The following is a 21,824-nucleotide window of genomic DNA, read 5'->3' as shown; positions in this document are numbered from 1 at the left end:
TGACCATTATAGTTAAAAATTATAGTTAGCTGAAGCATACTTGATCAATTTTTACCATAAGTATTAAAAAAAAAAGATGCACAATACTTCAATAGATTTCTGAATTTTATTAAATCTCATTCTTTGATTCCGTCTCTCTCCAGTTAGTAATTTTTTTGGTTTTTTCTAATATTAAATACAGCTTTTGTAGGTTTTATCTCCTATCTAGATGTAAATGGGAGCTGTGATTGGCTAATACTCATTATGGCACAACCAATTAATGTAAAATAGCAACGATTAAAAGAAATGTTAAAAGAAATCTTCCATGTCTACACTGGAAAGTTAAGAAAATTAAGAAACACTTTTGGGAGCCTTTTAGTGGAACTAGGCTTTATAAACATTGATTCATGATATTAACCGTGAATGAAAGGTGTGATTTAGGAAAAAAGCCAAAGCAATTTTGAAAGACATTTATGATGTTTTGTTTGGCACAACACAGAAGCCAACACTAAATAGTTTGGAACAAATCAATTTAAAAATAATGTTGTATATTGATCTGGTTTTTCACAAATCCTAGGCCTTGACATTTGTGTTAATAAAGGCTGCTATGACTGTGAAATTGACATAAGAACTGTGAAGATAAGAGCATATCTTTGTTTTGCTTTGATAACAGGAGCTCTGTGTAAAAGGTTCTCAGTCTTTACATTTAAAAAGCTCGCTGGTGGAAGCTGCTGCTAATGATCTGATTGACATGTTACTTGACACCGAGGTACAGATCAGTAAAGAAGATGAGAGGTCAGTTGTACCTAGTGGTGAAAAAACCCTCAAAAATACAGGTAAGAAAAACCTCAAAAATACAGATAAGAAGATTGTGTTGAAGATGGGTGCTTGTGTTTCTTTTTCATGGTGACAGTACGTAAAGGGGGATATTGTAGCTTAGCTGACTGAAGTACTGAAGAATATCTAATGTGTAAAGACTTTGAATTTGCCGGGGAAACGCATCACTTAACAATCATTTATTATCTGCAAAATAGGTTAATATTATTAATCTAACTTGCATGTTGAAATGTTAATGCCATAGGAGCAGCTATTTACAGGCCTTGGTTATTTGCTGCACTTCCTAGAGAGAGAGTATAAGAAATAGTGTCTGAATTTTAATGAGTCGTGCCAGTTTCTACTGAGTAGAGAAGGTGGATAGAGGTAAAAGGACTGGTACAGATTACAAATGCATCATTCTGCACTTCTTAAAAATAATTTTGGACCCCTGTGGAGGTATCGCTATATTGTGTTTTCAAGTCCATTAAGTCAATTTAACTAACTAGATTTATGATGTTTTAGCAACAGAAGAGGAAAGAAGATCAAAAAGCTTGAATTTCTCCCAAAATTCCAGTGAGATATGGGCTGACCTGTCTCCTACAGCCAAGAGGAAGAGAATGGATTTAGAAAAGTTAGAGGAAGAAGCCAATGAACTGCTTTCTTACTTCAATAATCGTAATATTGATGCCCTTTTGAAAGTAATTCGAAACACTCTGGAGACCCTACGCAAGCGCATCCATGCATCTTCCATGATCAACTTCCTAGGTGTCCATATTGCAGTACATTGCTTTTCTAGGCTATAAAAAGAAATATGTAAATTTAATATCTCATAGTTGTATAAAAAGAGTCACGAGTGTAAAAGAGGGGAAAACAAAGGGAGTTTGGTTAAGCTTTTTGGTTAAATTGCTATCATCGTATATTTCCCAAAAAATTTTCCTTTTCCTATGGCAGTAGGAACGTGTCATTACAATGCTCTGACTGTACTGTTCTTAGTCAATGCTCTTAGCACTAACTGTACTGTTCGGAAGCTGGATATTTTATTTGGAGCTGGACTTGATAAGTGTTTGATCATGACTTTACATAAAACCGTATTAAAAAAAACAATAGAGAAGGAGGTGTGTTCTCTTTCTCTTATTAATTACCTTCTGATATTTCTATACACAGTGATGGAACACTTTTGAAGTGTTTTATTGTTACATTCCTTTAAGAAACAAAAATAAAGGCAATTGTGTTTGGTTTCTATAGCATATAAGACATACAGTATTATGAGATTCTGAGGAGGTTTTGTGCCCAATGTAATATTCTAACTGGGATTACAAAACAGTTAACAAAATTGTCTGCTAAACAGAGTTTAGCTGCACAGAACAAGTTGAAGAGGAGCTTCATGGAGATAAATAGATTGGCACTTGGTTTTTTTGTGCTGCTGTTTAACAATACATCTTATAAGTTACTGAGGAATCTTTTTTCCCTTAAGAAATTACACTCAACACTAGGATATATATATATATATATATTGTTTTATATCAATACAATGTCTATTTTGATGTCTTGAAAAAAAATATGAACAACCTTTTTTGTTTTGGTTTTTTTTCTTCTGTTTTTATCTTGCATTTAGAAAATCACAGTGCTTCTAAGCAGAAAAAAGGTGCTCGTCCTATGATTAGGACTAGTATTAACTTATCTATCCCTAATATCATCATGACACCCTCTTTGGATGAGGTACAGCAGATGCTTAATAAAGCTGTAAATAGTATTGTGAAAGTAATGAAAGGAGTTGGGCAGTGGAGTAAGGAGAGAAGATCCAAGGTTTGTGTCTTTAACAGCCTTACTTAAAACTAATGTTTCAAAACTGCTGCAAATAGAAAATAAATATTATTTCTTCCTCAGAAGAAAATGTTAGAGAGAAAAGTTGCTGTGTTGCGGTGTGAGAGTAGAGACAGCGATTCTGATGATGGAATGAAAGAGACTGGAAAAAAACCCATCCATGGTAATGATAAACTCTGACATTATTAAATTTGAATGTTAGGTAAATGTGATTTATAGAGAATGTGTTGAAGGATAGTAGTTACAAAATACATCAAAATCTTCATTGATTTTAAACTGCCTCAGAGAAGATATCTCTTCGTGATTAGAAGCCAGGTTTGCCACTTGTCCTTGTGTGGCTTTGAGTAAAGGGATTTTTTTGTGCTTCTTGGAGAGTTGTACTGCTTTGGGTTCTACCTGCGGCAGGTGGAAGGGGGTTAGGGTGCCAATGTGGGCAGCATAGAAAACTGTTGTAGTCACTATTGCTACACAAAAGATATTTCATCATTTGCCAGTGTGGTTTGTAACTTGGCATGTTCAAAGGGCATCTTAAAACTTTTGTTGAAATTCCTTTAAGAAGGGTAAGTTGAACTTACACAAAACCTGGTATTGAATAGAAATATCTGTATAAATTGCAACACTGGCAGAGAGAGGATTTTGTAGAGGATTGAACAGACTAGAATTTCTGAAAGGATTTTATCTTAATCTGTTTTATGATCAGATGTTGAATTAAGTTATTGAAGGCATTAGTTCAGGGAAATTTAAGACGGTATCTTTGGCTGCTGGTTTTTCTTTCTCTGAAATGGTTTAAAATCAAGCCAAATTAATTGTTCTACATTGTACTTGAGGTACTTAAAAATACATTTGAGTCTTCTAAAGTTAGTGCTCTTATACACTTAAAAAGTAGGACAGTAATACTTGAACTGGTTAAGAAATTAAATTAGTCTTTCAAAACTAAGACTAAGGATTTCTCTTGCATGAGATGAAAGAAGAAATGATGGTAAACTCAAACTTGTTGATATTTGCTAACTGATGGACCTTCCTTTTATCTTTCTTTCTGGGGACTGGCTAGGATCATCTTCTCAGAGTTAATGTTAATTTGTATTTCAAATTGTCAGTTGTGGGATATTTCAGAAAATAAAAAAAATACTTATGGATTTGCTCAATGCAAATCTCGGTGAAGTATACAGGATAAACCTTGTGGAGGCATGAGAGAAAAGGAAAGATTATGTTTGAAAGATTGGAGTAGAATTTGTTCCATATTTGACAGGGTACCTAGATGAAACAATTTGTCTAAAATGGAGAGGTTTATGAATTTGTGGCCTTTTTGATTAATAAGAACACCTAACTTTAAAATGCATGTTTATTGAAAAATATGTCATTAGTTTTTGTCTACAGGAATTTACTTGCTCTAAACAGTATGTCTGTCTTAACACTGCTTTTGTATTGGAATCTGCTTTTATAGATAGTGTATCAGATGCAGCATCACTCAGTTCATCTGATCCAGTACAAAGCCAAAACTACTTCAAGAGTGTTTCAGAGAACAAAGAAATTATTAAATTAGTATCTTTACTCAGTAGTGCTATCAATTCTACAAAAAGGGTAAGACAATTGAGATATTAATTTAATATGACTATCTAAGGGGTAATAATGTATTACTTTTAATTACTTTTACCTTGGGCAATAAGGGTGGGCATTTAAAGCTCTGATGAAACACAGTAATGAAAAAGTGTAATATGGTGGATGGAAAATGTGGTTGAAAATTTGCAAATACACTTTAAAGGTGTTACATGCATTAAGTTTACTCTGTTCCAAAATTTAGGAGGTTTTGAATATTATATAAATTGAAACATCATAAAAAAATCTAGGCATTTAATATACAACTGATAATAATACAAGTGTGTTAAATACAGTTTTGTTCACGTAGAAATTCTAATGAAGCCAGCAAGATTTCTGACCCATTATGAAGAGCTTATGGAGGTTTTTGGAAGAAAACTGGCTTTCAGCTTGGCATTTGTAAAGTGCAGCATATGGTTTGCTAGTGGAGGTTAGGATTTAGGTTAAGGGATATTCATCATTTATATGTCCTGTTCCTATTCTATGCAATCCTTAATAAACTGTCGGTATTGAACTGATATTTCTTTAGGGAACTCTGCATCAGCTTCTTGTGGGGCTGGTGCAACCTTTTAAGAGTCTTACCAGGTGAAAATTTTTGACTCAAGCCATTGTGACTTCAGTGGTACTAGGCATAACTACCACAATGACATAGAGGCTTGTGCTGAAGACTAAGGTGATGTTGACAATGGTGGATAGTTATCTTGGTATTTTGATACTCAATATTTTGTAATTCAAAACTTTTATCAGTTAACCAGGTTTAAATACCTGAAAGCACTCTATTTATGATGTCATAATTTGAATTATCTCTTGTAGCAGTCATCTCTCATTTACTTGTTTGATTAGCTGCAGTGATGATGATTTACCTTTTTCTGACATTTTTCTGAACTTCTGAGAACTAGAAAAATTATTCTATGCACATCCTTAAATGATATTCAAGTCAGAGACATGAATGGAGTGTAGAAATTAATGTTAAAAAAATTGTCTCATAACTTCATTATTTGAGAATGAATTGTTCTTGTTATGTTGGGCCCTGCAGCTCAGGTTACAATTGCTAGTCCAATAAATGGTAGGGAAGGACAAGTGTACTGTATCCTAGTCTTAAAAGAGTGTTTTACTTCACATTGATTTCTAAGATTTTATTGACTGAAGAATCATTTAATTGGAAAAATGCTTAAACTGATCTGACAAATTGAATGTGATCAGCATACAGTTCCTGGCATGACTTGAGATCCCTAATGGAACTTAGTTTAGCATAAATTTACCAACAGCCTTCTGTTTAGTGAGGTGATTCAACCTGCTCCAGTATGCAGTTCTTAATGTATTCTAATGAGCAGCTGCTAAGAAATTATATATATCCTATACATGTGATGCTGCAAATCTTTCTTTGAACTTCTAATGTCTTTCAGGAGGTTCTTACAGCTTTGGAGAGTTTTAGTTGTTACCACCATATATGGCAGAGGGACAAGGAGGAAACCATTGATAAATTAATGATGGGAAACCCATTACTCTCTGAATTTGAATCTGAAATTCTGCATTTCCAAGACTTGGAGCTAAAAATCAATTCAGAGCCAGAATACATATGTGTGGGAGCTATTGCAATGTACACAGGTAGAGTTCAACTTTTCAGTTCTGTCTGGAGACATATACTTTCTGACTTCAGTAGGAAGGAGAGATGTAGCTTAGTTTTGGACGGATGAACTGGGTTAAAATGGGAGGGAGAAAGAGAGAGAAGGGCTGTTTGATGTTTTGGCTATAAATGCATGCAAACAAAACACTAACTCAGGGATATCTGTGAGGCTCAGCTGGAGTTTCTTCCCCCACCTGGATACTTCTGCTCACTTTATGGGGTGGATGGTAGATGTTTGCCTATCCTTCTGTCACTGATTCCCAGGGGTACATGTTTGGTGGGAGTAAGATGATAAGTTTATCTTGTTTTTCTCCTTGCCTGGCTGCATGCAATAAGACATCTGAAACCCCTTCTGTTTTGCAGTTACTTGGTTCCACTGATGCTACAGATAAAACTTAAAAAAGCGAAGTGATTGATGGACCATTTGGTTTCATTAAATGTCAGATCAAACTTGTTCCTTCAGCTTCCATAATCAAACTCTTACTTTTTCCCGCGCATTATTTTTTTAAGATTAATTTTTTAAAAGATTTTAGACTTAGACGAGAATATTAATCAATTTGTTAGTGATGTATAGAACAGAAATTTGTGTAATGACATATGAACAAGATGACAAGTATGGAGTCCAGCCTCATCTTTCCAGTAGGTACATCCTAAAAAACATCTACAATATCTAGTATCTCTTCATCATTCAATGTTTTTAGCTGATCTTTCCAGTAGAAAAGATGACAAATTCTGAGAGGATTGGGAAGAAAGTAATCCTGAATTGCAAGCAATCTTATCAACCACTCAGAGGTGTCCATGTGATTTCATCTTCTGTGTATGTGAATGGTTAGACTGAAAAAATGGAACTGGCACCAAAGAGAACACACGTTGCAAAAAAGATTAAAAGTGCATCTTAAAAAATATCTACAATATCTAATATCTATTAATTGTTCAATGTTTTTAGCTGATCTGAAGCTAGCACTGAGATCAGAAACCAAAGCCTGGATGACTTTGTTGGGGTATCATTGTAATAAGAAGTACCGAACCGAGATGGAAGCAATTTTGACTTTTATAGAGGAAACTGGCAAGAAGTTAAATCGCAACATCATGGACCTGGATGATATCAGAATAGCCATGTCAGCTTTAAAAGAGATCAGAGAACTACAGATCTCCATAGACTCTCAAGTTGGGCCCATTGAGGTAGCTAGTGGGAATGTTGCATGTATGGGTACTGTTTCAACAGAGCAGTTTATTTTCTGGGTGAAAGCTTAACAGAGCACTTCGCAAATGTATGGTTTAATATGTGTTGAATGTTGGGTGACAGACCTGTTGTGTTCCTGTAAATCTTTTTGTGTGAACTTCTGATTTGAACAAATGTAAACTTGCTGAGGTGAGCGGTGGTTCAGGGAGCAGTGCAGAAACTGAATGATGTAGGTAAGAGGAAGATGAGAATGCAGATATTTAGCCCAAGAAAGCTTTTCATGCTTTGTAGAAGTCTGTGTATGAAAAGGAATGAGTTTCATAATTTATTTTTTTTTTAACTTAGCCTACAGAGGAGGAAAATCTGAATGCTAGGAAAACTATACGAGAAGGTGTAAGAGCGATTGCTTGAGTCAGCTGTATCGTAGGTTGAAATAAACATAAGCAACTGACTTCCTTAAAGAAGTTGAAATGATAGAATACATTTATCGAACGTCTGACAAATGGCAGAATTAAAACCAGATGGTAACTGTTTCTCTGCATTCCTGACCAGAGTATGTATTTAAGAAGGCTGTAGTGTGGCAAGATGCACCACTGATTAGTTGTTCAGTAGAATTCTTTTTTCCTACAACGTGTTCATGATTCCTGATTGCCCATAATTTTATTGTAAGCTTCCAGTTCTGCAATCAGGAGCCTCAAGTCCCTAGGCACAAGAAGCCATACTGCAGGTTTTTGAAAGGGAGATTGATGTATTTTCCATATTTTCCATATAGTGGCATGGTGGACAGATAGTTATATTTCTATTGTTACAATTTAACTGCAGTTTGATCAAACTGGAAAACATAAATGGAAATAATTCCACTTCATACAAAATTTTTCAAATGAAACTATTATGCCACAGGTTCATTGCTACCCTACCCCTTGCTAATTTACAGTAAGTGAATTTCAATTGTATTTTTGTGAAACTTGACTAAAGGTTTTAGCATGTGGAGTGTTCATATGTTGGTGTTGCAAGTGGAAACCAATGTTGTGAGATAATAAAATTCTGATGTTTCTTCCAGTTTGGTATTGGTTTACCAGAGTGTGATAACGGATATGCAAAAAAAGAACAGATTATCTAGCAGATCATTCTTTGTTCTTAAAAATTTAAAATGTTAGCATATGTAAAGTTAACTTATCATTTTATGTGTCTTGATCCAACCTTCTGACAGGAATCCTATGCTATGTTGAACAAATATGATCTACTTGTTGCCAAGGAAGAGACAGAAAAGGTGGACACTTTGCACTACACTTGGGAAAAACTGCTAATTCGAGCAAATGAAGTGCAGAATGAGCTTGTTGCTTTGCAGCCAAACTTCAGAGGAGAGCTTATTAGTGCTGTGAAGACTTTTACTGAAGACTGTGCACAGTTCTATTCAGATTATGATCAGGCAAGTATTTTTATTTTATTGTATTAGAGGAGTTTTTGAGGAACAGTGGGAGCATGGAAAGATTTTGGATTTGACTGATGGGATGGGCCTCTGCTGTTGAATATGTTTATTCTTGCTAATATGGTATTTGAGTTTCAGTGCTGGGCAGGCTTTGGTTATTGGTTTGTATGTGACTGAAGTGTGTAATGCTGATAATCACTTCTTAGAGATTAAGAATGGATATATTTTAGGTTTATGATAAACAGCTAGTTAGCATGAGCAAATGTGAAAACTGGAACTAATGAGAAATTATGTTAGAATGTGAGAAGTGTTTTCTGATGCTAGATATAAGTACAAAATATAAATGAATGAAGCTGAACTAGTTTTTATATCATCTTTTAAGTAATGCTAGAAAAAGGAACTATGATTGCCCAGCTTTTACACTATAATGACAATTTCTACATTAGAAAGACAATTGTGTTCTTTGTTTTTTTTTCTGTTTGTTTGTTTGTTTTTTAATTGTTTTTAGAGCAAGTGCTTGTTCTAGTAGGAAACTGATCTCTTGGTTCAGTTGTTATCTGATGCAAGGTGGGATTTTTTTTTTCTTAGAATGGGCCATTGGTCGTTGGTTTAAAGCCTCGGGAAGCCAGTGACAGGCTTACTATGTTTCAGGTATTGTTAATTCTAAGACATAACTTATTACAAGTAAGCTAACATCTAAAGGGTCTGAGAATGAATCACAGTAGTTGAACTGTCATTGATACATAGGGTTACTGATTTGGCAAAATCTGTTTTAACTTAATGAAAACTACGTTGGAATTTTTCTATGCTTTTGCAAAGAATGCTGTTTTTATAGGAGTTAAGAGAAAGGCTGCATAGATAATGATTACTAGATTCAAATATCCTGATGAAAACCTACTCTCAAGTTTAGTGTATTTGACTATAGGCTATTCTTGTGTTCATTATTTTGTTTTGGGTTTTTTGAGGGGGGAGGGGGATTTGTTTTTTTTTTTCTTTCCAATAGAATTTAATGTTTCCATTTAAACTGACAATTTTCCCTGTTGAAGTGTTTCTTTGTACTATGATTAATATCTATTCCTGTAATGATGATTTCCAGCGCTTTTCGTTTTCCCATAGTGCTATTCATTTGACTTCCTACTATGTTCCCTGAACTATATTGCAATTGAAATATAAATTCAAATATGTTTCTCTTTGCTACTTTAATGGCAATAATTCTTAGTTCAACTCTTCAATAAAAGATTTGCACAGCATACATGCAGAGGTAGAATTTGCTGTATCCATCTTTCTTTGCTTTGCATGTCATGCTCCACCTCTTTCAAGTTCAATCTTAGCATTTATTGTTCTGTCACTGTGTCACATGAAGTAAATGGCTTTCCTGTCAACTTCTAAAGATGTGCCTCCAAGCTAGCTAAAAGTTACTTTTCTTATGAAAATCGTTGACAAAACTGTTGACAGTGTAAGCTGTTATTATCTCTGTATGTCTTTCTATTATTTCCTAGATTTTAGTCTCTAATGCAGATCCTGCATAATGCCAGATCTTGAATCCTTAGTTATTTAATTTTATTTAATTTAATCTTTTTTTTCTTTTTCTTTCTTAGAATCGTTTTGATAATCTTTTTCGGAAATATATTACTTGTACAGGTGGGGAAGATCTTTTTGGTTTGCCAGTTACTCAGTATCCTCAACTGCTTGAAATACAGAAGCAACTGAATATGTTACAGAAACTCTATAAACTATATAACAGTGTCATTGACACAATTAGTGGCTACTATGATATTCTTTGGTCAGAATTAGACATTGAAAAAATTAACAGTGAACTCCTCGAGTTTCAGAAGAGGTGAGAAACTTCTGTGGTGGTAAAGTTGCCTAAAGTTCTTTTGTTATTTCTTAAATATGATTATAATTGGTTAGCACCAATAATCATATCTGAGTATGTATTTACTCAGAGTAAATGGAATTTGTTGCATGCATAGAAGTTGAGAACTTTTCATCAAACCAGAAATCAAATAATTAAAGGAATTAAACTGCATGTACTGAGGGCGAGTTTTTCTAGAGCACCGAGCAGTGCGTGTCATGAGCCTGCTAAAAAGATTGAATCAGATGATTTTGAAGATTTCTTGAACAGAGTATATTAGAATTAGGCAGCTACACTCTTTAAGAAGAGTCTGTAGGTGCCTGCCCAGCTATTAGTCATTGAATTAGACTAGAATAAGATTTTCTCACATGCAGAATCACATATGGAAGTTTCTAACTACAAGTAACCTGAATTTGGAAGGTACGTGTTCTACTGTTCAAACCATATACTCTTGGTTTTAAAGAAAGAATATTTGTACCTTTTTGAAAAAGCTTGCATTACCTCTACATAGGTGCCGTAAGCTTCCTCGTGCCGTGAAGGAGTGGCAGGCCTTTTTTGATCTAAAGAAGACCATTGAGGACTTCAGTGAATGTTGCCCATTGCTTGAGCGTATGTCAAATAAAGCGATGATGCCTCGGCACTGGAAGCAGATTACAGATCTCACTGAACACAGATTTGATGTGGAAAGTGAAACATTCAAACTGAGGGATATAATGGAAGCTCCACTCTTAAGATATAAAGAGGAAATAGAGGTACTGTGAAGGAAGAAAAATGGATGCATGAAATAAAACAATCTGCTCGAATAGTATAGGAGTAATAGTAGCAAGAAGGAAAACAAAATATTTCTAAAGAAAGAAGAGAGAAATGGACTATCAGTTTAACTTTTTGTATAAGATAACAGCACAAATATATAGTGGTGTCAACTTCTTTTTTTCAAATCGTGCAACTTCAAATCATTAACTGGGAGTTAAATTGCAAGGGTACCTTACTTTGCAATATTAAGGATATGAAAAGTAATCACTATGTTATTCTTTTATTCCCCCTGAAGTTGACTATATCATGATATGGGATACAGATTATTAGCTATGGTGTTTGTTTATCTGTAGATCTTTCCACTTTGTAAATAATTGCTAATCAGCCTTACCTAGGGTTAATGGAAACAAGTGTTAGATTTGTATACCAGAGACTTGAAGCATTCATAGCTTGTTTTGACATCCTGTCTATTTAAAAGGATATCTGCATAAGTGCTGTGAAGGAGAGAGACATTGAGCAGAAGTTGAAACAAGTGATAGCTGAATGGGATAACAAAACATTTATCTTCGCAAACTTTAAAACCCGTGGGGAACTTCTTTTAAGAGGTGACAGCACATCAGAAACAATTACTACCATGGAGGACAGCTTGATGATTCTTGGTTCTCTCATGAATAACAGGTAACAGGAAAGGGAGGGGAGGAATAAGGGAAGAGATTAAAATATTAGCAAAATATTTGTTTTATTGAACAAATCTGTCACAGAGGAGAAAGAAAATAAATGTTTAAATAAAACCTGAGAACTTGCTTGTCCTTGAACTGTTCATGGGCTAGTTTTTATTGTGTGTATCCCTCCGATAAGTTCTTTTCAAAGCATATGGGTGCAGTTCGGGCTTCCTGAGTAAACAAATGGACAGTTTTCATTGATGCAAGAAAGTGGGAATATAAGGGAGAACACTACCTGGTTGTGGCATGCGTACCATGGGCATTACAGGCACTGCTACTCTGCCCCCGTGATAGGTCATTGACTAATAGGTCAATAGGTGATGCCAAAGGTGCTGAAAATCTCAGTTAAAGTGAGCTTCAGTTTGTCTGGTTTCACATGCCAGAGCACACAGGTAAAATAAGGAACGCAGAACCTGATTATCGGGCAGATGTTCAAAAGCAAGGATTCAGGAGAGTTCAGAAGCTCTGGGACTTACAGCTTTAAAGATGTTGCATAGTCCCTTTTTGAAACCACTTTACCTTAGAGTGAAATTGTAATCTTGCTGCTATTCAGCTTCTGTTGGATCAGAGCTGTGCTATGCACCATGTGTACAAAGCAGCAAGTTGGAGCTGGTTTGATTTAGAGCAGCTGAATGGAGTATATACTTTCACTTAAAAAATATATTACCAACAAAATTATTCCTTATTCCTTGCAAGTAATATGCTGGTTTTCACAACTCTTGTTTTCTTCTTGAAATTAAGAAAGGTGTTTTTTGGTTGTTTGGGTTTTTTTTTTGGTAGATACAACACACCCTTCAAGACACAGATTCAGAAATGGGTGCACTATCTTTCCAACACAACAGATATCATTGAGAACTGGCTGACTGTGCAGAACTTGTGGATTTATTTAGAAGCTGTTTTTGTTGGTGGTGACATAGCAAAGCAGCTTCCAAAGGTTTGTAGATGTGCCTTTTTTTCAGTTTGTTTATCTACATTTTAAGAATAAAATTTAACTGTGATGTCATAATTGATGCAGTAACATAAGCTTCATTTTTTTGCTACTTAACAAAAATATCCTTGCTAAGAAATTAGGTAAGCAATGCCAATGGAAGGTACTGTGTTAGAAAGAATAATAAAATTGTGTGAGCTACTTGATCTTTTTTCTTCTAGATTGTAAAGCTGTTAACTAATATGTATTCAGATGTTGTGTCTAGTAGTAGCCTAACCTACATAGGCTAACTTAGTGTACCTACCGGTAGCCTAGTAGTACCTAGGAATCCTTATCTTAAACTTTCCTATGTAGCATTTCAAATTAAAAATTAACTTTAGTTTTTAGAAAAAAACCTTGATATTTGAAGCATTCAATTCAAGCCTAATGAGTTTTCAGTCTTCTGCTCTAAGAATGATTGTAAGAGAAAGTAGGCTCAACAGCCAGAAAGCTGACTCAACAGCCAAGTATGAACTAAGCTGTATTGTGTAAGCAGAAAGAATTGTGGTTTTCTAAGGTGAAAAATTTCAGGAAGACACATGATTATTAGTGAGAAGATTACTGGTGAGATTACTTTTGCAAGCGTCTTCTCCCTCTTTTCCTTCATCCATCTCTTCCATTCTACATTCATTGTCATGTTTCAACAGGAAGCAAAGCGTTTCTCTAACATTGATAAATCCTGGGTAAGGATCATGACCCGAGCTCATGAAACACCTAATGTTGTTCAGTGCTGTGTTGGAGATGAAATCATGGGACAGTTATTACCACATTTACTGGAACAGCTTGAAATCTGTCAGAAATCACTCACAGGGTAAGATTATTACAAGACCAATCTTGGCCAGATGGTTGTGCATTGCGTAGCTAGGGAAAGAGCAATTGCTCAAGTACTGTACCATGAACTGTGCAAAGATCATATTCTTATTCTACTATGAATTCAGCTGAACTGAGCAAACAAGTTAGCAGAATGATATAACACCTCCAGAGAAATTGCTAGCAGCTCACTGATAAGTCTTTGATTTGTGACTAAGCTGCCACTCACTGTCTCTCTCTGTTGAAACCAAAGCTTTTCCCAGCCTAGTTTCAATCCAGAAGACGCTCTAGATCTGTACATTCTATTCAGACCTTTCACAAATCTGGAAGAAATTTAGGGTTCTAAATGGCGAGTAACAGACTTCTTCTAAAAACATTTTATTTTTATTTAGTTTCTTTTTGCTGGTGTTTAGATTATAGCAAATAATACAAGGTTTCTGTGAAATGATTTCTGGTGCTAAGAGAGTAGCTTTAAAGTAGATGCTTAATATGAAGGTGTGTTGGATAAAAATTGTCATTGCCACAGCTAAAAATTGAAATGATAAATTGTGAAAAATACCACTTTCAAAGAGTAAAGGATGTATAAATTAACCTAATCCACTTACAGTCTACTCCTGGCTTCTCCATCATATTTTTTAAAAAATGTAGGTACCTGGAGAAAAAACGCCTTCTATTTCCACGATTCTTCTTTGTGTCAGATCCTGCTCTCTTAGAAATTCTTGGCCAGGCATCAGACTCTCATAATATACAGGCACATCTGCTGAACATCTTTGACAACATCAAAACTGTCAGGTTCCATGAAAAGGTATGTACTGCCCATACCTCAGCATTATGTTCCTTCACACTAACAATGTGTGATACTTGTTAAACAAGAAAGCTACTTGGGTGCATAAGGCATTCAACTGTTTTACCATGTTTATCAACTATTTGATAAGTAGACTTTCTTCATTTAAGATTTAGTTTCATATCCTTGTTTATGTAATCGTAAAATTTTAAACAGAATAGCAAACCAAAAATTTGCACCAGTGCTTTGGTTTCAGAAAAAAACACCCATGTACTGAACCATTTTCTGTGGCTTGATGTAGGCTGGCATCTTCTCAGATAAGCTTCTGATTCTTTATGAGCATATTTGTATCTTTACTTTGCCCGTATTTGTAATCTTCCATTCAATTTTCATTGTTAGAAGTGTGTCTAGAGTCTCACCTGTTTCTGAGTTGTCCTTAATATGTCTTCAGACACAGTGTTTGAAGAACACTTTTCTTATACCGTTTCCAAGAACAGATAGCAACATTTTTTTCCCTTTCTATGCATACATTTTCTTAGAAATTAGGTCCCCTGCTTTTGAAATTCCTTTAATTGCCTGTGTTCCTTAACTTTTGTGTTTCCATTATTTTTTTTTCTAAGACTGTAAATTTTGTTAGGATATTAACCCACCAGTAATGGGGGAAGGTTTCCTATATTGTGACTTTGTCACAGAATCACAGAATGGGTAAGGTTGGAAGGGACCACGGTGAGTCATCTGGTCCAACTTCCCTGCTCAAGCAGGGTCATCTTAGAGCAAATTGTGCAGAATTGCCATTGAAACTTAAATGAAATGCAGAACTTGTCAACATATTGGGTGTTGTCTCCTTGTTCAGTTGTTTTATTTAAAGCCTTTCTGCATAACAAAAGTAATGATTTAATTGTTTTTACATATCGCTGAACATGAAATTGGCATAATTTAATAGCTACCTAAATAAGTTTAATGAAGTGATTGCAGAAAAATGCAGCTTTTATTGTAAAGATAAACAATTCATCTATAAACACAAAATGCTTTTGCTTTGCTTTTATTAGATATATGATCGTATATTGTCGATTAGTTCACAAGAGGGTGAGACTGTAGAGCTGACTAGACCTGTAATGGCTGAAGGAAATGTGGAAGTTTGGCTCAGTTCTCTGTTGAAGGAATCTCAGCTTTCACTGCATCATGTTATTCGCCAGGCAGCTATGGACATTCAGGAAACAAGTTTCCAGATTACTGAATTTCTTTCTACTTACCCGGCCCAGGTAATATCATTGTTAAGTTAATGAAGAATTATTCACAGATATGTATCACATTTTTTCTTGTCTTTGCAATCAAAATTGTGGCCAGTGCTATAAATAAAAAACTGACATTTAAATTAATCTTAATCACCTCAGTCTTTAAGTTACACTTCACTTTCATATGTGGAACCAAAAGAAGAAAATTTACCCTGGAGCCCTTGTTTAAAAGTAATACTGAAGGCAATAAATTAATGTAATAAAATTAACACTATTTCTTTATAATCTTAATACTTGACTATTGAAGGAAAAGTAGTAACCTTTTATGATTGTCCATGTATTCAGGGTAACACTATATATTGCTAAAATTTGAAAATGAGAGTAATGTTGAGGGAAAATAATTTTCTTAGGAGAAGCTTCTTCACTCATGATCAGGAATGTTGTTGGAGATGGAATAAAGAGTTTATGAATTACTGAAAAAAAATTTTAATTTGAAGCATTAATTATTCACTGGTTAATTATTATATATGGTATATTAATTATACATCATTATAATTACTTATATAATTATTTGCATTATATATAAGTATTTATATATATGCTGTAAATTATATTGAACAGTTGTATCAGCAATGCACCGTAGAGTCAGTATTTACAAGACTGAAGTGTGGACTTAACTATGTGTTTATGAAGGGAGTTGGGATGCACAAAACAAATGCATAGGTTGAATGACCTCTGTATGGATACATGAAAAATAATTTTATACAAATAGTAGGAGAACCATTTCTTTAATTTATCTGTGTCTGTGAATGTACATTTTAGGTGAAAGAGAAAAGATTATGAAGCATATATTTTTGTGTTTTGTAAGGTTGGGTTGTTGGGGATCCAGATGATTTGGACAAGAGACTCAGAAGAAGCTTTGACTAATGCCAAGCATGATAAAAAAGTTATGCAAAAGACAAACCAATTTTTCCTGGATCTTCTAAACATGCTGATAGACATGACAACAAAAGACCTTAGTCCAGTTGAACGAATTAAATATGAGACATTAATCACTATTCATGTGCATCAGAGGGACATTTTTGATGGTCTTGTAAGTATTAAAAACTTTGCAATGAGTTATGGGGGGTTTTCCACATAAAACAATGTGAAATGATAACAAGAAAATATTAGTATACCTATGAACTCCTGCCTCATAAGATAAAGATTTAATTTCAGGACTGTAGTGATTATGTGACCTGGAATATTATAAAAATGCTGATATTACTTCAAACCATGTCTTAGTTTCCTTTTAAATAATTCAATGGGTCTTCCCCTCCCTCACGCAGTAGCAGAATTCTATAATGTTTCATGTTGGTCCGCTTAAGTTAGACACCTCTGTTGCATGATCATTTAGGGAATTCTGTTTCCTCACACATTTAGTTACAAGTAATTGCCCTTTCTCTGGACTGCATTGTGAGTTTCCATGAGTAAATAAAATGAATATAAAATTATAGTGCAGGGAAAAGTTTGAAGTTGGTTGAAGCTGCTATCTCCTCTCTTCTAGTTTCAGTAGCATATCTAATTAGTACTTAGGGATTTATTTATTCACTTCACACCTTCTCATGCAGACACAGGATGCTAAAATTAGGAAAATGAAAACATTTAACTTAATCAAACTCAAAGCTGGCATGCCCTTTTACCTATACAAACCCCTAGACCTGATTCTAAAATTAGGCTGAGAAAAGCATTACTGAGTTTTAACTTATAGGGAGGCACCAATCTTTGCATTGTAGAATCGTTTGTTTCTAGTTATAATCATTTTATGTGCAGTATAATTTTTAGGAAACACATGTATAACATTTTTTTAATCCTGTTTTAATGTTCAGTTTATCAACTGTGAGTTATTCCCAGCTCTGAATTTCTTGAATAGTATATGCACCATGACACTGCCTTGGAATACCTTTTTTCCTATTTGCACGTGGTTTTATACAATTCTTATGGCAGAGAAGGCTTATGTATGTGTATTCAGAATTTTGACACACTCGTCTAAAACCTAAAGTTCCTTTGCCTTCATATGGGCTTCAGCAATGACACATTAGCAATTTTTGTGGTAAGAAGATAGGGTCTCCACTATTCTTGTGTTACTAGCTGTTCTCTGTGTCTGACTATGTGTGTCATTGTGATTGCAGTGCTGCCTTTGCAATGCTACTTAAATGATGTAATATAAATGTAAAAATAAATGTTAGCCATAAATGCTGCAGGCTTGTTTTCCCTCTTTTCTTAGTGTTACATGCGTGTCAAGAGCCCTACAGACTTTGAGTGGCTGAAACAGTGTAGATTTTATTTTAAAGAAGACTCTGATAAAATGCTGATTAAGATCACTGATGTGAGTTTCACGTACCAGAATGAATTCTTGGGCTGTACTGACAGGCTTGTCATAACGCCTCTTACAGACAGGTGAAAAAGACTAATTTTATTCCTTTTTCCTTTACTGACAAACCTAGGCTTTTACAAGAGCAATTTAGTAATTCCTATTGAATGCAAAATTGATCTCTGCAGAGTTTGTCCTTCACGATCTTGCCAAAGTCAGTAATTTTACATGGAATACTTCAGTATTTTTGTTTCTGTACCTTACAATATGAATAATGTCCAGCTTAATTTCTGACACATATTTGCATGATTCCCACGTACAGGATGTATGACCTTGATTCCTATGTATATGAGGCTAGTATACTGGAGGATCAGGTATATCCAACAGATACAATATGCAGACAAAGATACAGCACAAAAGTAGGTGTTTACAGGCAAGCTAAGGAAAACATGAAAAACAGACAGGAAAAACGTTTTTATTCAGCTGTAATAGATTAGAGATCTTTGATCTGAAAGGATGTTGAAAGAATTGCAGCCATATTATCAGGGAGGTCAACCTACCTGACTTGAATAACACTAAGAATGCTTTATAAGTTAACATTGGCAAAATAAGGGCATTGTGTGGGGTTTTTGTTTTGTTTTGTCCTGTTTTGTTTGGGGTTTTTTTACTATTCCGTACAGAAAATTCTAGAGCTTGTCTTGAGATATAATTATTAACAGATGTTTACTGCACTGCGTAGACATGTTTCATTTATGAAAATGGGATGCACTGTTTGGTCCAATTTTAAAGGTGGATGACAAAGGAAAGGTTAGCTGTCTTTCGTTATTGTATTCCATAGTATAATGTAGTTCATAACTACTTCAGATAAAGTGATTAATGAACCAAGCTAACCAAACTAAGATTAGGCAGCTTCTCTGTATCTGCTTTCTTCCCTTCTTGAGATATTTCAGTTTGCTGATTATAGAGGTTTATCTATTCTTTCACTATATGCATAACAAGGTGAACCTTAATATTCCCTGCATCAGAGACTGAGTGAAGGATTTTCCTCCTTACTGGTTTAATTTGTAATCAGAGGCGTGTAATTTCATCACTTTCCTTTTCTCCTTAAATTAGACCTTACTTGAGTAAGTTCCACTGGTACTATACAGAAAACTGTGCATGGCAGCCCATTAAGTGATGATTGATTGTTGCCTTTTAGATGTTACATCACTTTAGCTCAAGCTTTGGGCATGAACATGGGTGGAGCACCTGTGGGACCTGCAGGAACTGGAAAAACTGAAACCATCAAAGATATGGGACGGTGCCTTGGAAAATATGTAGTGGTCTTCAACTGTTCAGATCAGATGGATTTCCGAGGACTTGGGAGGATCTTCAAAGGTAGGAGTCAACTGTATCCCAGACTGTGCTTTATAATTAACTGGTCAAAGGAAGTGATTGTTCCACTATTCTGAGTTTTGGAGTGGCCTCATCTCGAGTACTCTGTGCAGTTTAGTGGCCCTCAATGTGAGAGCATATAAAAATACTAGAATATCTTCAAATGTGAGCAACAAAGATGGTGAAAGAACTGGAAGGTATGACTTAAAGAGGAACAGCTGAATATACTGTGTTTGTTTAGCTTTGAGAAAAGGAGACTGAGGGGTGCCCTTATTGCTGTCTATAGCTTCCTCATGAGGGGAAGTGGAGAAGGAGATGCTGATCTGCTGTCTGGTAATAGGACATGGGGGAATGTCTTGAAGCTGCATTGGATGAAGTTCAGATTAGATACTAGGATATCTGGAACAAACTCACCAAGGAAGTAGTCAGGGTCTCAAGCTTGTCAGTATTGAAATAGAGTTTGGACAACAATGTTAGATATATGGTTTAACTTTTAGGTAGCCCTGTGTGAAGTCAGGAATCTGACTTGTTGATACTCATGAGTCCTTTGTTACTCAGAATATTCTGTGATTATATAATTTTATGAACTATGTGAAAGTTAAAAATCTTTACCAACACATAACCAGCAGATGCTTCCAGCCTTTTAATAAATGCAAATAACTAATATCTTGTTATGAATATAAAATACTGTTGCAACACCATCTCCAAGAGATAGAAATGTCTGAAAACACAAGACAGTTTATGAAAAGATATATAAAGTCACTTAAAATAATCAAGGAGGAAAAGAAAAAACTGTGAAATTTATTGCTGAACTGGTAGAATGTTTTGAATTCCAATTTCAGTATTTCTGCTCCTTCAAATGTCAAAGTTCCTATCAGTAGAAGGAAATGCATGAATAGTGCTATGTGTGTTAGGTGCAGATGACATCTTTTTTTTAGACAGCTGTCAGTCATGACAGATGTCAAATTAGAGATCAAGTGGATGTTCTTGAATATGGTGTAGTTGCAAGTGTCTGTCTTGGTGATTTTTTTTGTTCGTTTCATTTTCCCCAAAATAGCTAAGGAAGAATGCAGTTCTGGCACAGGCTGACCCCTGACTTCTTTTCTGATGAAAGCAACTGTATCCTGCGTTTTAATATGTGCAATAAGCTATTGACAACACACTTTATTTTCATAGAATCACTGCAGAATGTTTTTTCTGGGGTAAAGAGGAACAGGAAAACATTCAAGATACTGAGAAAAGGAGCAGAAATCAAAGAATGTAGTATCCTATACAATCTTACTTTTGGAACTGTGTGAATTCTTACTTGAAAAAGAATTAAAACTCTTCTCTTTGTTGCTTTCCTAACCCTCAAAAATAGACCCTTTTTTTTTTTTTTTCCTGAGATAGATTAACCTGATTTTTTGGCTTGTGAATTGCACCAAAAAAAGAGTTAACATCGTAATGGTCATATGATTAGTTACTTTTCTCTTTGAAGGTCTTGCTCAGTCTGGCTCCTGGGGTTGCTTTGATGAATTCAATCGTATTGATTTACCAGTGCTATCAGTAGCTGCACAGCAAATAGCAATTGTGCTGAGGTGTAAGAAAGAACGCAAGAAAAGATTTATTTTTACTGATGGAGACAACGTGGAAATGAATCCAGAATTTGGCATCTTTCTTACTATGGTAGGTATTCAGTAAGTTTCTAATATGCCTGTGATGATTGCACAATAGTGAAGTCTAACCTGGTATGTTTAATGTACTTGCTAATTCTTATCTCAGTCAGTTCTTAGAACTAACTCATTGACTGTTTAAGAACATTGAGCATTACTGCAACAACAGTTTACAGGGTCTTGTTTCAATAACAAGCACATGCAATTAAAAAAATGCAGTCAGGATTATAAATACAAGTTATTATCTTAGTTTCAGATTGCTTCTGCATGCCAAGTTCTTGTTCCTGAAGTATGTTTTTTGCTATAGATACAGAAAAATCTCCATAGACATATAGGTAGAAGTAGCCAGTAAAAATAGGACCTGTAAGACAAACTCAGATTTGAAGTGTTTAGGGGGAAAATTTTTCATATCTTATAGATGTAAAAGAGGCAATAATTCTGTAGATATATGATGGTAAATCTACATGGCAATTCATTTTTACATGTGATTTAAAGCCAAAAACCTGGTTTTATCTAACCATATTGCACATTGCTTTGTTGATCCTTCTGTTTGTGCAAGGTGCAATCAACTTCAAAACCTATTTTTCTCTCCAGAATCCAGGATATGCTGGACGGCAAGAACTTCCTGAAAACTTGAAGATCAACTTCCGTTCAGTGGCTATGATGGTTCCTGATCGTCAAATCATAATTCGTGTTAAATTGGCTAGTTGTGGTTTCATTGCTAATGTTGTACTGGCAAGGAAATTCTTTACACTGTACAAGCTGTGTGAAGAACAACTGTCAAAGCAGGTGATTTATGTTCATATGGGAAAAAGTTATTTTAGGGAGAAACTATATATGATGTCACAAAGTATTCATATGAAGA

The 21,824-nt window shown here is 34.9% G+C and overlaps 1 protein-coding gene across 9 annotated transcripts in view; it reads left to right on the top strand.

The window, feature by feature from the left end:
- Positions 1–21,824, top strand: part of DNAH5 (dynein axonemal heavy chain 5) — a 113,885-nt gene that overhangs the window by 29,962 nt on the left and 62,099 nt on the right. For all 9 annotated transcript variants that reach the window (XR_004359257.1, XM_032699993.1, XM_032699965.1 and 6 more), the window contains 21 exons: positions 653–815; positions 1,318–1,560; positions 2,411–2,601; positions 2,683–2,782; positions 4,064–4,200; positions 5,622–5,823; positions 6,789–7,024; positions 8,236–8,454; positions 9,043–9,105; positions 10,053–10,291; positions 10,821–11,061; positions 11,541–11,740; positions 12,565–12,718; positions 13,399–13,562; positions 14,210–14,366; positions 15,395–15,607; positions 16,449–16,673; positions 17,847–18,019; positions 19,132–19,310; positions 20,785–20,972; positions 21,554–21,748. Coding sequence is in view for 8 of the 9 variants with exons in the window: in XM_032699993.1 (XP_032555884.1) it covers positions 653–815; positions 1,318–1,560; positions 2,411–2,601; positions 2,683–2,782; positions 4,064–4,200; positions 5,622–5,823; positions 6,789–7,024; positions 8,236–8,454; positions 9,043–9,105; positions 10,053–10,291; positions 10,821–11,061; positions 11,541–11,740; positions 12,565–12,718; positions 13,399–13,562; positions 14,210–14,366; positions 15,395–15,607; positions 16,449–16,673; positions 17,847–18,019; positions 19,132–19,310; positions 20,785–20,972; positions 21,554–21,748 (3,882 nt within the window). In the remaining variant the exon portion in view is untranslated. The remainder of the gene's footprint in view (positions 1–652; positions 816–1,317; positions 1,561–2,410; positions 2,602–2,682; positions 2,783–4,063; positions 4,201–5,621; positions 5,824–6,788; positions 7,025–8,235; positions 8,455–9,042; positions 9,106–10,052; positions 10,292–10,820; positions 11,062–11,540; positions 11,741–12,564; positions 12,719–13,398; positions 13,563–14,209; positions 14,367–15,394; positions 15,608–16,448; positions 16,674–17,846; positions 18,020–19,131; positions 19,311–20,784; positions 20,973–21,553; positions 21,749–21,824) is intronic.

This window comes from Chiroxiphia lanceolata, chromosome 1 (assembly GCF_009829145.1).
Source record: "Chiroxiphia lanceolata isolate bChiLan1 chromosome 1, bChiLan1.pri, whole genome shotgun sequence".
NCBI lineage: Eukaryota > Metazoa > Chordata > Aves > Passeriformes > Pipridae > Chiroxiphia > Chiroxiphia lanceolata.
The sequence above is the reverse complement of the archived record's forward strand: the minus strand, read 5'-3'. Positions and strand labels throughout refer to the sequence as shown.